The sequence below is a fragment of the Perna viridis genome, chromosome 4 (assembly GCF_037379345.1).
Source record: "Perna viridis isolate PV_CMFRI_1.1 ecotype Kerala chromosome 4, ASM3737934v1, whole genome shotgun sequence".
Taxonomy (NCBI): Eukaryota; Metazoa; Mollusca; class Bivalvia; order Mytilida; family Mytilidae; genus Perna; species Perna viridis.
The window spans coordinates 25,768,578-25,783,652 of record NC_142448.1 but is presented as its reverse complement, the minus strand read 5'-3'; the positions used below and the strand labels follow the sequence as shown (position 1 = coordinate 25,783,652).

At 32.4% G+C, this 15,075-nt stretch overlaps 2 protein-coding genes across 5 annotated transcripts in view; one reads left to right on the top strand and one right to left on the bottom strand.

The window, feature by feature from the left end:
* LOC148619485 (TBC1 domain family member 16-like) overlaps window positions 1-1,667 on the bottom strand; it is a 42,618-nt gene extending 40,951 nt beyond the window's left edge. For 2 of the 4 annotated variants that reach the window (XM_088579395.1, XM_088579399.1), the window contains exon 1: window positions 1,579-1,667. The gene's annotated coding sequence lies outside the window, so the exon portion shown is untranslated. The remainder of the gene's footprint in view (window positions 1-1,578) is intronic. The other 2 variants (XM_088579396.1, XM_088579398.1) reach the window with 2 other exon arrangements.
* A 97-nt stretch (window positions 1,668-1,764) lies between these two features.
* LOC148619484 (coiled-coil domain-containing protein 40-like) lies at window positions 1,765-14,360 on the top strand. Its single transcript, XM_088579394.1, has 19 exons — window positions 1,765-1,817; window positions 2,832-2,904; window positions 3,363-3,459; window positions 4,130-4,336; window positions 4,725-4,999; window positions 5,275-5,358; window positions 6,710-6,929; window positions 7,284-7,441; window positions 7,722-7,862; window positions 8,147-8,250; window positions 8,686-8,929; window positions 9,203-9,385; window positions 9,786-10,031; window positions 10,446-10,659; window positions 11,094-11,355; window positions 11,769-11,957; window positions 12,327-12,447; window positions 12,757-12,915; window positions 13,624-14,360. The coding sequence occupies exons 1-19, from the start codon at window positions 1,798-1,800 to the stop codon at window positions 13,867-13,869; spliced, it is 3,243 nt and encodes a 1,080-aa protein (XP_088435520.1). The 5' UTR covers window positions 1,765-1,797; the 3' UTR covers window positions 13,870-14,360.
* The last annotated feature ends 715 nt before the right edge of the window (window positions 14,361-15,075 follow it).

The following is a 15,075-nucleotide window of genomic DNA, read 5'->3' as shown; positions in this document are numbered from 1 at the left end:
GGTTTTCAAAAGCCAAGAAGTGAATCAATATTGGGTCATTGAGATAGACTGATTGATTGATTGAATATCATATTGCACATATTTCACACATTTCAAGAAAAAGTTCACCAATACAACAGACCCTGCATTGTTCTAGTTGGACACACTAACCTGGATCTTCATTTTGCTAGCTCACAATAGGAACAGCCCACAGGTTGTGCTGTCACCCCACTCACCTAAATTGGATACATTATTCTCTCTTCAAGCCAACCAGTCATCACTCTATCCCCTAAAAAGCTCCTGAATGAGCATAAATGGCTGTATTATCAATTGAGTCCATTATACTTATAATTACAAAATTTATCAATATACACACGTTCATTCGAAAGCTTAAAAATAGCATCATGGCATCTCTATTTTCATAGACTGTCAGGGGTAATTGTAAATGTGATTGAGAACCAAACAAGTCATTTCTAGCTTCAATGATTATAAAGAAATCAACTCATAGCTTTTCCAAAGAAAGGATGGCCAAACAGACAACAGTAAGACAGCAACCAAATGTTTTCTACAAAAATGATGCTATCAGTCTTACATATTATTCCATGCAAATGCTGGAAAATTCAGCCAGACATTTTGGAGAGTACATGTACATATAAGGACAATTTAAACCATATGTGGCAGTGGAGCCCATTTGATATGTTTGCAAAAAATTTAAAGGTTATTTTAAATATATCTTTGATACATTGATCTTATCAAGAGTCACTCAATGTCAGACATCAGTTTTTTTCAGACACAGATGCATAACTTTTACCACAAGAGCTCAAGTTTCTAAAGCCACCAGTCTTTTCAGACTATGGTATTACAGACCTTGCCTGCTTTACTTTACTAATGTCTCTTCAGACATATTCATTTAACATTTGTCTTAAAAAGACTTGAAATTGTATGTTTTTTTTCACTTTATCCCAATTAGCCCAACTGTACCAATGAGGGTTCAAAAACTCATATTGTAATGTTCGATTCTGAACAATCATGTTAACATGGTATCACAAAGTAAAATTTCCCTGAAGTTGTGAGTAATAGCCAAAGGAAGAAACTTTGTAGAGATTGAATTTATAAAGATTCAAATTTAAAATACAAGTACATGGTTGACAGCTCGTTCTTCAGACGTTCAAAACCCCTCCTGTAACACATATATATCTGGACAATTCAAACAATACTGAATAGTAATTAGAATAATAAAACAGAGCTGACAAAATGGATGGTAGTTTCTTCAAGAGCATTTCGGGTTTCACCTGTCTCATTTTACAATACATGCTTCACAGGGGTGCATTTTTGAACACCAATTTCATAGCCTTTGATGAGAGTCATCCAGGGATTAAATTCATAACCTCCCACACTCAAGGCCAGTATGCTACCCTGAGAAATGAAGCAACATTGGGTAACTTGAAAGACAGAATAAAATGTAAACATCTTCTGGAGTCTGCAAAAATTGTATTTTTTATATGTAAAGCAAAAAATTCGTTAAGTTTTTTTTTATTTGGTCAAGTTGATTTCAATTATTTTGAATATCATTAAGACTGAATATGCTTTAAATCTTACATATAACATGTTTCCCCATGCATTTATATCGCAAAAATCTGTGCAACAGCTGTCATTCTGTACATCTCATTACCTTACCTCGATTCTCATTGGATTCCATTCGGATATAACACTGATTTACTTTACCGTCTGCTTAAAGACTGAAGTCGAGAGAAAACCGAAAATAATTCCCACAATTCATTGTGATTCTGTGATTTCCGCATAGCAACAATCAACACTATGGCCGACCAAGACGAGAGGTAAAAATTCAAAATAACTCTGTATTTTCACTGTCTTACAAATTGAACCGTGGGTAAAATATGATCCGTTCCATTTTTATGTTTTAATCCTCTTATTTATTGGACATTTTGACTTATAAGCCGCAGAACAGTGTGCGAAGTCTTCTTTCAACTACATTTCTGTTTTGAATTATCTTCACTATTTTTATGTCACTGAACAGTTTTTTGCTGGTAGTCTCAACTTTCTCTGAAGACAGTCATTCTAGAATTTCAATGAAATGCTTTAGGAAATACAAGTACATATATTTGCGTAGTCGTAGATTACAAGACATTTTATGAAATACACGAATTGACACTTATTATTTTGCTCCAAATGACCCTAAAATAGACTTGGAATAACCTTTTGACATCAGAGGAACAATGTTATATTGTGTTATTGGATAAAACAATTCAAATATATGATGAAGATTATGTTGCTATTTTCATATGAAGTAATATGAGACAAGTGAAACCTGTAATGCTCCCAAAGTTACATATTCATACCACCTTTCATTTTGTCAGCCCTGTTATATTATTGTTATTATACCTTCCAATACAGCTTAAATCGCCCTGATATTCAGTTTGAATTGCACTTATACCAAGGCTCATGCTACTGAGCAATTTTGGCAAAATAGTCACCCTTGTGTTGCACACTTTACCCTCACACAACACCAAAAGCAAGATCAAGATGCCCTCTTGTTTTCAGACATTGCCCTGAAGATTTGGGCTGAACTCTTTCTATTAGTGGTCCTTTGACCATTGAACTGCCCTGATGTTATTTTAGCTCCTGTATGGACTGGATATTGATACTTTTTTATGAATGTAAATGTAAGTATAGTTGACCCTGTTGATAATACATCCATTTAGTTTCTCCACAGAACTAAAAAAACATTTTAGTAAGACAGGGCATTTTGAGCACTTCTCTTAGTTATTTTTTGTAATTAATGAGCAGGAATGTAAAAATATCAATTAGTATTTGTATTTATATATTTTTAGGGCTGAATCCCCATCAACAAAACCAAAGGTAGAGGATGTTGTTAGTGATGCTACAGTAAAGGCATTACAAGAGGTACTAAGTTATACATTGAGATAATGAAGGGGAAAATATCTGAATTTAAATGTACAGTTTCAGGTTCAGACTGTACATGTAGTTTGTCATATTTTTAAATACTTTATTTTGCACAAATTGTAACAGTATGTTTTGTCAACTCTTTTTTTTTATTTTTAAAGATGATTTTGGGTTTTCTTGGATACATGCACAATCTTAATAAAACTTCAAACATTTTTCATGTAGAATCTAGACAAAATTAACTTTACATACAGTGTACACAAATTCAACAGACCATGAGAATAAAATCAAAGACTTATTTCAGTTCATATGAATCATTCCAAAACATCAAATGGAATTCAAGTTAAACACATTGAGTATTTTACCAAAAAATCACCCCCTAATTATATATGTATAAATAAGGAAGAATTTCAAATAAGAGTTTCAAGGAAATTTATCATTTGAGATGTAATTTTTAGTTTGACTCCGGACCAATGGAAGAAGGGGAGGCAGCAAAACCATCTTCTAGACCAACCTCAGCAAAATCAGGATCCCGTCCAGGTTCTGCTAGACCAGGTAGTCTCATTAAAATGTGTCATGCAGAGTTTTTAACATTTTTTTCAATACATGCTATTTATACCAGGGTAGGAAACTCACTCATTTCCAGCCAGTCCTGAATACAATTTTTCCATATATTTACTATATGGCTATATAAATTTTTGCTAAAATTAGCCAGCCCTGCCAAAAATAGCCAGTCTCGGGCTTGGGGCCAGGCTACTATTTCTAATCTGTTACTCATAATCTGATATTATTTCTGCATTTTGTGTCTTATTGTTTAAATTAAGCTATAAAATTGCATTTTTTCCACCTTGTTTTTACATTTATGAATTTTAAATCATTTAATGAAAATGTACTAAAAGGAGACACAATTTCAATACTTCTTTCCTATTGTTATAATTAATAGGAGGGAATAGCTTTAAACACATTTTATTTTACGAACATAATGATAAATTTATTTTCGGTACACTAATTTTACTACATAATGTAATTTAACTGCTGACAATATGGCATGCAAAATTGTACCCCTGGAAATTATATCTTATGCAATGAAACATCTACAGTAATCATTTCCAATATCTGAATATTTGTACAACAGAATATGAAATAGAACATAGGAAAATACATTTACAGCTGTAAATTTTACAATCACACCATGTCAATGTAACAAAAACAATTAATTTGCCAGGTTCAAAACAAGGGTCACGACCTACATCTGCAAGACCTGCTTCTGGGAGAGCATCAGCCACAGGTGAAAGACCAGGATCTGCAGTTAAACCTTCATCTAGGCCAGGTTCTGCCAGGCCTCCATCAGTTGGAGGGTCTAGACCTCAGTCTGCCAAGGCTTCTCCAGTCGGTTCTATTAAGGGATCAAGACCAGCTAGTGCTCTGAAAGGTTGGACTTTTTTGTTATTGATTAATAATTCTAGAACGTGCACAGAGATGCTTTCACTTCTTAATAAAACCTTTTGATCTTAGGTTGCTATTCATTTTCTGAACATGCAATTGAATTATATTTTGATGTTTTTTTTTAGCTGTCATTTTAAATTTGTAGAACTTTGTACATTTATAGATCCAAAAGACTCACTGCATGCCAAGATAGATCTAAATCTTGTCAAACAGCCTGTTAGATAGGATTTAGAAATGTAAATTTTCTGGAAACTAGAAAACTAGTCACCAAACATTTCATGTTGTTTGACTTGATAAATGATTGTTTTTTTGCAGCTTGTTATCTCAATCAAGATATAGCATAACAATTGTACTATGCTTTATCTTATTTACAGAAGAGGAGCCACCACTAGGTGTGAGTGATGACTTTGGTGGTGATGGGGGCTATGATGGTGGTAATCAAGAAGAAGAGAATGTCCCAGAACCCCCACCACAGGAAACTGCCCCTATGATGACTCTGGCTCCCCATGGAGGAGATGGTGGGGATGGAGATGATGGTGATGGGGGTGGGGACAGTGATGATGATGAGGAAGAAATGGAAGATGAAGGAGGAGAATCAGATGATGGGAGTGATGCTGAAACAGATATGATGGTTCTTGACCCTGATCATGTAAGTTGGTATATGTTTTTTATCCTGAAATTCTTAAAGTGGTATTTGAGAATTGTTCATAATGTTTAAAGTATGTATTTTTTATCTAGTACATGTACTTATAAATATTAATGTTTTTATATTTTTATTATTTACTCTTTACTTATTTGTAATGAAGCCATGTGACAAATATGAAAGATATCTAATGAAAATGTAATTTGCATGATCTATCTTGAGTACATTTTGAATGAATGAAGTGTGTGACTAATATATCCTGAACTCTGTTTCTATTTTAGCCCTTGATGAAAAGATTCCAGAATGCACTCAAAACTCATTTGAACAAACAAGATGAGAAGTTCACCTTAGAATTGAGAGAACTGGTAAGTAATTGCAATTTGGTGAAAAAAAAATTCTTGGCTTTGTCAGTTTTATTGAAATAGGTTTTTTTTGTAATTTGTAATCAAGAGATATTTTGAAATAGCATTTTAAATTGAAGTTCACTTTTTATTCAACTGGTCATAGTTTTCCTTCCCTCGTTTGTCTACCCCGGACTTGACTTTTTATGAGCAACTTGGCAGGTGTTTCTAGAAAAGCAGAGGACGCTTACCCTACCGGTGCACCTGGTCCATGCTCCCAGTTTTTAGTGGAGTCCGAGTTGCTCATTTGCTTTTGTTACTTTGTATGTGTGATTTTAGTTGCATTATGTTCTTTGTTGTGTATGTCTGTTTTTCATGTCTGGTCTTTGTCCCTGGATTACATTCTTTTGATTACCGCTATAAACTTGGTTCCCTTCATTACTCTTTTAAAGACACAATCTTTTATTAGTAATTTCAACAACTATAAATTATCTGATATATTTACAATGAGCCAATTGCAAACTACGCCAGCACTCCACAGTATTGTAGAACTGCCTAATTTTGGTCTTGTAATCTGATGCTTTGTAACATTTATCACTTTAAAAAATGTCAAGCATCTGTAAATCTATATATCTAGAAATAGCTCTAGCCAAGGCCTTCAGGATGCAGTAAAAATTTTCTGGAAAAAAATTACCCACAGCATATAGAAACCATGCAAAAATATGCGAAAGTTTGCAAAAAAGTTCATAAAATCAGGTTTAAAAATATCAAATTTCCTGCAAAATATCTGCAATTTTTATTTCATCCCCTGAAACTGTTCAAACCTTTTCCTTCGAAAACCCCTTCCTCATATGGGCATCGCCGGTTGGATTTTGAGCTATTTCACTTTTTAATCCACTTATTAAATTTAGCATGGTGAAAAATTGACTTACTTTCACTTTCACAATGAAGTCAAATTGTCATTGAAAAAAACCCCCTTCAACATTGAAAATATAGAAAACATTGCAAAATACTTTTAAAAGTCCCCTTTTTTCAGAAAATGTTTTATCAACAATAGATTCTTCATTTTTAATCACTATAACAACCACCGGTTTCCATTTATGTCACTTTTCATCCCTAGCCAAAAGTGCAAAACTAAACTAAACTATGGAGTGCTGGCTACAGTAAATGTTGTGAAATATTTTCAAGAATAACTTGACTTCTTAGGTAATATAGGACTGATTTAATGTACACCAGTTTTGAAATCACCAATATTATATCTTATCCTATCAGCTAGCATTTATACTACATGCAGTATTAGTTACTGTCTCAACCTGCAAAGCAGACATTCCGCTATTGTTATCACAATTTATCTATATTTTTCTGTGAATTGTAGGATGAAGCCTTGAGGAACAGAAAGAAGTTAAGGGAAGACCTTGGTGTAGATCTGTATGGAATCCAACAGGAGCTAGCTAGGTATCAGATGTTATTGGAAAAGAACCATGATGAATATTCCTCACTGGCTCAGAACAGACAACAAGAGGAACAGCAGCTTGGAGATGTTAGAAATCTCTACAAAGATGGCCAGTTGTCAGTCAATAAGGAAAAGAAGAAATGTAAGTTGCTGTTTTATTGTTGTTTTAGAACTTTTTTTTTGTTATTATTTATTAATTTTGTTTAATCTTTTTTTTTTGTAATTTCATCACTTCATAGTTTGAATTTTGAGTTCTAAGGGAATTTTTTTGTGGTTTGGCGATTTCAGAAAAATCACAAAATTTGGAACCCTAGTACTTCCACAATATCTGCCACATTTTAAATCTATGAAGATTAACATTGAGAATTTTAAACTTCACCTTCCCTCTTTAATTGCTTTAAACCATCAACAGTCTGTGAATTTTTACCCCCTTTTCCATTCTTTTAGACATATTAATGGACCTTTTTCTGCAACTTTTTAACATTTCTAACTTCAGGTTCAGAACTTCAAGCTGAGGTAGAGAATCTTGCCCTACGTCTCTTCTACATGCAAAATGCCAAACAAGATGTCAGATCAGATATAGCTATCATGAGGAGGGCGGCTGAAAAGGCTGATTCTGAGGTGGCCAAGGCAGAGATTGAGAAACAGAAACAGGTATCAATACTTTGTTGAAATAGCTACTGAAGTCAGTAAACATCTTTTGCTTGGGGTTTTTTAATATTTTAAGAAAATAATTTAGCTGAACTTTGTTGCCTCGTAAGTTAGATTTATGGATCATATATATGTTCAGATGTGAAAATTTAGAGCACATTAAGAAAAGTGTTAAATACCACTGAAAAACAAGGATGAGGAAAGAAACTAACCATTTACGGACAGCAGAAGTATTAACCCATAGTTTTATTGCAATGATGAATGTTTTCATTCTCACCATTAGGATTTGTTTGTTGATCGGTTGGTAGAGAGGGTAGATAAATTGAAAGAAGAGATTGCTATGTTTGAAGCCCAGATAACTGCTCAGATAGAAGAAACCAAGGCTGCCAAGGAGGCCCTTTCTGATGCCCATATGGAAATTGAGGTTTGTATGGTTTTTGTGATGTGTTTTGAACGATAATGGAAAATGAATTATTGCTGTATGTGATATTGGTTGTGATTAAATAAACTTATGTCAAAGGAAAAATTATCTTAACTTATTTGTGGGTTATTCTTGTCATCTTCTAATAAATTAAGGAAATGTTTTAAAGGTGTTTATAATTTAAGGATATAGGTAATACATCCCTATTCTTTAGCTACAAGATCTTTCTTTTTTCATTTCTGTTGATGACTATGTATCTATTATATATTCCCCTTTCCCTAAATTAGGCTATCCAGTTAGAGAAGAAACAGTTGTTCCAGCAATGGAATAGTTCCATCATTGGTATGAGGAGAAGAGACGAGGCTCACTCAGCCATGAATGAAGCTTTAGAGTAAGTATTTACAAATTTATTATTCAGGGGAGGTAATTCACATTTTTTGTCTTTTTACTTCCATATGAGGTTTGTCCATGTCTTTCAGTAGTTAATGTATATCAATTTTTTGCCTGTTGATTTTTCTTAAAGATGATCTTGAAAGAACATATAATATAAAAGTTTGATATAAAAACATTGGTTTCTTAGCTAGATTTTGAGATTTGTAGGAGATTTTCACTGTTTCACAAACTTTTAAAAACTGGTTTATAAAATTTCTTACAAATTTGTATAAAAAACATTTATCTGACATTGTTTCATATTTTTTCACTTTGGTGAATGAATTATATAATGGATACATGTAATATTGACATTATCTTTGTAAATTTCATAAGAACTACTCAATGTGACCACATATTATTGCTTGATTTAAAAGATTTTGACTTCTGTCATTAGACAACAGATGCAGAAAGTTCAATCCCTTGAAACAGAGATAGAGGGCTATAAGAAATCCATCTTCAAGGAGCAGGAACAGAATGAGAAATTGACCCTAATTCTTAACAAGACAGAGAGAGATATAGAGACTGTGAAGAAACAGCTGATGCAGTGTGCAGCCAAGCATGATGCTCTGAAGGCTGAGTATGCTACATATACCAGGATGTTACATGAGACTGAACAAGCACTTAACAGAGCTACTACAGTTAGTATACTTGATATTCAGTCATTCTTAACAAGTAATGAATAATTAATTCAATCTCGCCACCTTTACATAAAGGTGTAATTGAAACAAAATGTGAATTATGTACGTATATTTTTTTTTGCTAGTGCAATTTTAAATTTTTCTTTTTACACCATAGCTCGATTCTTTATTACCTTTGGCCAAGAAGGGGGCATTTTAAATATGAGTGTGTGTGTGTGTGCATTGTGTAAATTTGCCTTATTAGACTAACAAGTATAAATTTTTCTACTGTAGGACAAAACTTTGAGAATGAATGAACTGAATGCTTTAAGGAAGCAAATAGAGAGAGAATACCTAGAGAAAGTGAGCCTGGAAGATGAAATCATGGAGAAAATGAGAAGCCAGCTGACCATGGATAAGGCTGCCCAGTATACCAAGAAACTAACAGGAAAGAGGAGAGATCTCACTAAACAACTGGTGTGTACATATATATATAATCAAAATTGGTCTTGAGTATTAACTTCTTGTGACTTAAAAATGATATAATAATTGATATGAAGATTGTCTACAGTTTATGGTTCTATTAACTTGTTTTATGTTATGGTTGATATTTGTTTTCCATATATTTACTAAGTTATTAAAGTATATTATAAATTATAAGTCATATTAAAGTTAAGGTTTTAATTCATACCTTCATGATAAAACTCTTTTTGGTATGTCAGTATTTGGTTGTTCACCCATTTTTATTTATATGTGTTGTAGTCATTTTATCAAACTGACAGACGGATGAAAATGTTGAACAAAAATATTTACACGTTTCTGTTCCTCTTAAACGTCTATTTTCTTTATTTGATCTGTATTTCTGGTTTAATTTTAGGAAACCCAAATGGCTGAGGTAGAAAACCAGATATCTAGAGACACACTTGAAATCTCCAATGTACAGACAAGAATAGAAAGATTGAAGAAAGTGATGGAGAAGTTAGATGAAGAGGTTGCCCAGAGGAATGAGATCATTACCAAGAGTGAGGCAGAGATTGTCAGGAGGAATGCTATTATAGAGAGAAAACAGAATGTTATAGATCAGTATAACAAGAAACTGGAAAATCTCATCAGTAAAGCTGGAGTAAGTAATTGGAGCTATTCTATGTTTAATAAGTCATTATATGTACCTGTGATTTAGTTGGACTTATTTCTCAGTTATGTTTGGATAACTATTGAGAGACAACAAATTATTCATAAAGACACAATCAGATGAGGATCATATCAACGTAGAAGGTTATACACAATCTAAATCAATCTTTGAATGAGATTTCTTACAATTACCATTGTTGGTCAGTTTGTCTGTCTGACAATTAACTAAATTGCTTTAATTTATATTAGGGTTTCATTTCGCTTATTTTATCGATGCAAAGTACTATAAATATCTTATTAGGTTTTAATTTTCGATGTTTTATTGTTCTGTTCTGTTACATGTATTTGGTTGCAGCATAGATAAGTACATTAAAAACATTCATTAATTCAAATTTTTCATTTTTAGGGAGTAGAGTTAGGTCCCTTGGAGATTCAGATCAATTCTCTACAGAAGTCTATAGATGGTATGCTACAGGAGATCACAGAGTTACAACAAATATGGTTGAGACAACAGAGTGAACTAGTAAGATTAGCCAAGGATAAAGAAGAACAATCAGTAGATGTTGAGAAACTCAAGAAACAGCTTACTATCCTCTTGCAGAAGAAAATCAGGACTGAGGGTTGGTACTCACAACTTTTTAAAATATTTATTAATAGTGCAAGTTCAATAGTTATTTTGGAATATGTTACTGGATTTTCACTTTTTTAAAGCTGTCAATTTCATTTATTTTACTGAAATTGAAGTCTTATTTGGCTATTGAAAGATAAAATTGCGAAAGTATTAATCAATTCATACTCTTTAATTATACAATAGTATATTTGAAAACTGTAACAAATGACCTTTTGTTTGGATGGTTAAATGTTACCATAGGTTTGTATATGCTCTTAGGCAAGGAATATTTTTTTTATTAGGGATATATATGACATATAAAAGAAATGGAATAAATAACATCAAATACCATGATAACAAATACCTATTTGTTGTCACATGCTAGGTGCCAGAGTGCTTGAATATTTGGAAGGTATTTTTTAATATTTCTTTTTATTCATACAGGGGAAATTGATCATGAGAGAAGAGAAACCTATGATATTGAGCGTGGAATTCGTGTGATGCAGAATGATATGTTGAAATTAAACCAGTTGATGCATCAGCAAACTGGTAGCCACCATTGTCTGAAGCAGACCAATATTCTATTGGAGAATGATTTCATCGCTGCCCTGAAGGAGGCAGAACATGAGTCAATAAATCTTCAGACACAGCTTGACAGTGTAAAGGAGGAGAAGGAAAGATTGCTCAATAGTCTTGTTGAGTCTGAGTAAGTTTTTGTCCTGTATACCATCTGACATTATGAGCCTTTTGATGTTCCTAGAATTGCAGCGGAAACTTACCCTAACAGTTCTCCTGTTCGATGTTTCTGTCTTCTAAGTTCTCAGTGCGTGTGCGCTTCACTTTTTCTATACTTTGTTTGATGTTTCTGATTCTGTTATCTGTAGCCCATCAGCTTGTTGAACAGAGACTTCTTTGATATTTGTGGTAAATGAAAGACTTATTGGTAATCAGTGGTTAATGACACAAAAAATTTGTAAGTATAAAATTCGTTGTAAGTTATGACATCACAATACTTCATAACTTACAAATAATTTTACACTTAAGTTTACGTTTATATATTTTTTTTATTTTATCTTTCTTTTTATGTACTTCAAAATTAAAGTCCAATTATCATTGCAGACGGCAAATCATGTTGTGGGAGAAAAAGACCCAGTTAGCCAGAGAGACAAGAGCTGCTGTGGACTCAGAAGTAGGTCAAGGTGAAATCAAGGCCATGAAGGCTGAAATCCATCGTATGCAGGTTAGGTATGCTCAGCTGATGAAGCAACAAGAGAAAATGATACAGGAAATGGAAAAAGCTGTTTCAAGGTATTTATCTCATATGTTGACAATTTTATCATTTTCCTATTGTTTTTAATGTCTAGTAGTTTCTTGTTACTGAAAAAATACACAGGAAAAATGAAGTCATATAGAATGATGTTTCCATTTAAAGGTCTCATTTTTTTTTCAAGCATGCTGTGATATTGGTGGTATTATTTTGTATGTGTCTTTAACCTAATTCACAATTTTTGTTCTAATAAAAAATACAGATACTGAGATACATCTTCACTTATCTGTGACATTTTGTCACTAAATCCAATTTTTCAGATGTGCAAAATTTACTTTTTCCAGAAAGCTTTTTTAAATGCTTCTGCTGTAAAATAGTGAAATCCTATAATTTTATTACCATAATTGTAGGCGTGACACAATAGTTACCAGAGGTGATGCCTCCCAAAAAGTCAACAAGAAAGTTTTAACCAAAGGAACATTTGAGAGACAGATGGGAGAACTGAGGAAGAAAATTAAAGTTACAATACAGGTAGGTATGGTGAATGAGTTCTTTTTGGATTAAATGATGATTTTCCATATATATGTTCTGTTTTATTTCTGTTGTTAGAATAAAATTTCTTTAAAATGAATCTGCAAGAACTACCTAGAAAATATTTGGATTAATCTGTTGGGGGGTGAAAATTGAAATTTCAATGCCATTATTTAACGTCTCTTGTCAATATATATGTTGATGTGAATTAAATTTGTATTAAGTATTTTTAATGTATACAATTTCAATCTGCAAATTTGATATCCTGATGGTTATGATTCACTCAAAATGAACCTTATTTTTTTAAAGGAGGCAAATTCCTGTGATGGAGAGATAGGTGAGTTAAGAGACCACCAGGTGGACCTTAGTCAGCAGTTAGAACAGAGACAAGTCAATGTACAACAATTACAGGGAGAATCTGATACATTGGATGGTGATATTGATAACTTACTGGAACTTAAACAAAAGGTAAAATATATCATGTATTGTAGAGCTGAGTTTAAAACAATTTGAACTAATATATTTATTTATCCATTTTCAAGGTAAGATTTTTTTTAAGTTGTTGTGGAATTTTCAGTTTAATAAAGGTCTGAATTTACCTATTCTAGGCCACTGTTTAAAAGGGTTCTTAATTATTTTACCATGCTACTAAGTTCTTTTTTGGTCACTTTAGGAGTTGACTATGAAATTTGTTCATGTTGCCATGCAATAGTTTAAGAGAATTATGTGAATACTTTATGCATAAGTTTTTGCACTGAATATATCTTAGTGATGATTCTTTGATATTTAATATATGGTAGTTATCTTTTTATTATAATCCCCAGGCTGGTTATAACTTAGTTAAGTTTTATGATTAATTTTCTTGAAATGAGTTGGGTTTTTTTTACCCTTTAATAGGTAATTTGTGTTTTTATCCATAAAAGGACAGTCCTTTTGTTGTGTAATGTAACATTTTGGCATAAATTGTCTGTTGACATTTACTGATGCTTCAAAGCTGTTTTCTGAAATTACTTACCAGGTATTAATTTCCAGAAAAGCCACCAATCAAAAATATTATTTCATGTAAGTCTTATTAAAAAGTAGTATATATATTGATTCTGTCTTGAAGTATTATTGAATACTAGTTATATAATATGCATGCAGATTTAAATGATATTGTTTTCTTTTTTGTTACAGAATATGTCAGAATTGTTAGGTAAACAACAGAAGATGAAGTATTACCAACAAGCCAAGGAAGGCAAGTACACTATGTTGTGTAAATCTGACTCAACACTGGAGACAGAGAACACCAAACAAGTTGACAGACTACAGACCCTTAGTGCTATCGTAGACAAACTGAATCAAGAATTCCCACATGTACAACCAGCACTACGTAAAGTTACACTGTCACTCAGTTCTAGAATTGATGTTGCTGATGATTAAAAACAATTATCTGGACTTTAAATGGCTTAAAATATGATTGAAACAAAATTATGGACTCCATGGATCTATATTAGACCTTCTTTTCAACATTTTAAATAAGATTTATATGACAAACAATAGCTTCTCATTCTAACCTCGGTTTTGTGGAAATAAAGTTAGCATATTTTTTTACACTTTTCACAAAAAGAGCATTCTTAAGGTGAATGAAAAAGGTGCATTGTATATTGTGTGATAATAAAAGGAATTAATACAATACTTTAAAAATGAACTTAAATGATCGATTAGGAGTGTGTGAACCAAATGGTTAGGTAGGACAGGCTAATAGTTGTGAAGAATTATTTTTTTGAAACTTTGTACTACTTTATTCTCCTCACTGCCTCCGTCCAATCTGTATGACTGTGATGAATGAAATGTCTTTTTATGAGTTTTTTATGTGTTATGAAAATTCATTATTTATAGTATCACTGATAAATAAAATGTCTTTTATATGATCTTCTATTTTCTTTTTTATTGTTTCCTCTTTTAACTAAGTGCAGTATATGGTTTAATTCTAATTTTTGTGTCACATGCAACAAAAGTTGAGGAAGAAAAGATTTACATTTTGCTCTTCCAGCAACGGCTATGGCGGTGTCCACAAACTTAACGTTCAATTTTCTGATAAGTTCATTTAAACATGAACCCCTTAGGTGAAGTCAATGGTATTTGGTGTACAGATGCATTAACATCATTGCATCACGATTTCATGCCTATTTTATGCATATACCCCGGGAGCCTTGGTTTCTTCACTTAGAAAATGTAATGTTTAAAATAATAGTTCATGTAGATATTTTATTTGAATTCCATCTTCACTTAAGTCACTAATTTCTCAATGTGATGCAATAAAAATACAATTAATCCCCACCTACTCATATTTTTGCCATTCATAATCGCATGTTATTTTACAAAGAATCACATCTTTAATTTGTTAGATATTCCAATTCCTCAGTCCTTTCCTATCTCATAATGTTATATACATTTAGTCATCAAACATATTTTAATAATGTGACTACTTTTTATACCCTGCCACACGAAATTGCGAGGTATTTTGTGATGGCCTCCAGAAATGCTTAGTTGAGGATTCATCCATCTGTCGCCTAGTGCATGTTGTAGTGGTAACACAAAAATGATAGTTTTATAATTTCATATTATTATACAAAATATGAAAGC

What these genes read in the sequence shown, in the direction of transcription:
- LOC148619484 (XM_088579394.1), top strand. Translation starts at nt 1,798, where the DNA reads ATGGCCGACCAAGACGAGAG. An exon ending in CAATAAGGAAAAGAAGAAAT is followed by an intron (nt 6,930 to 7,283) that starts GTAAGTTGCTGT and finishes TTCTAACTTCAG; the next exon opens with GTTCAGAACTTCAAGCTGAG. An exon ending in AATAGTCTTGTTGAGTCTGA is followed by an intron (nt 11,356 to 11,768) that starts GTAAGTTTTTGT and finishes TTATCATTGCAG; the next exon opens with ACGGCAAATCATGTTGTGGG.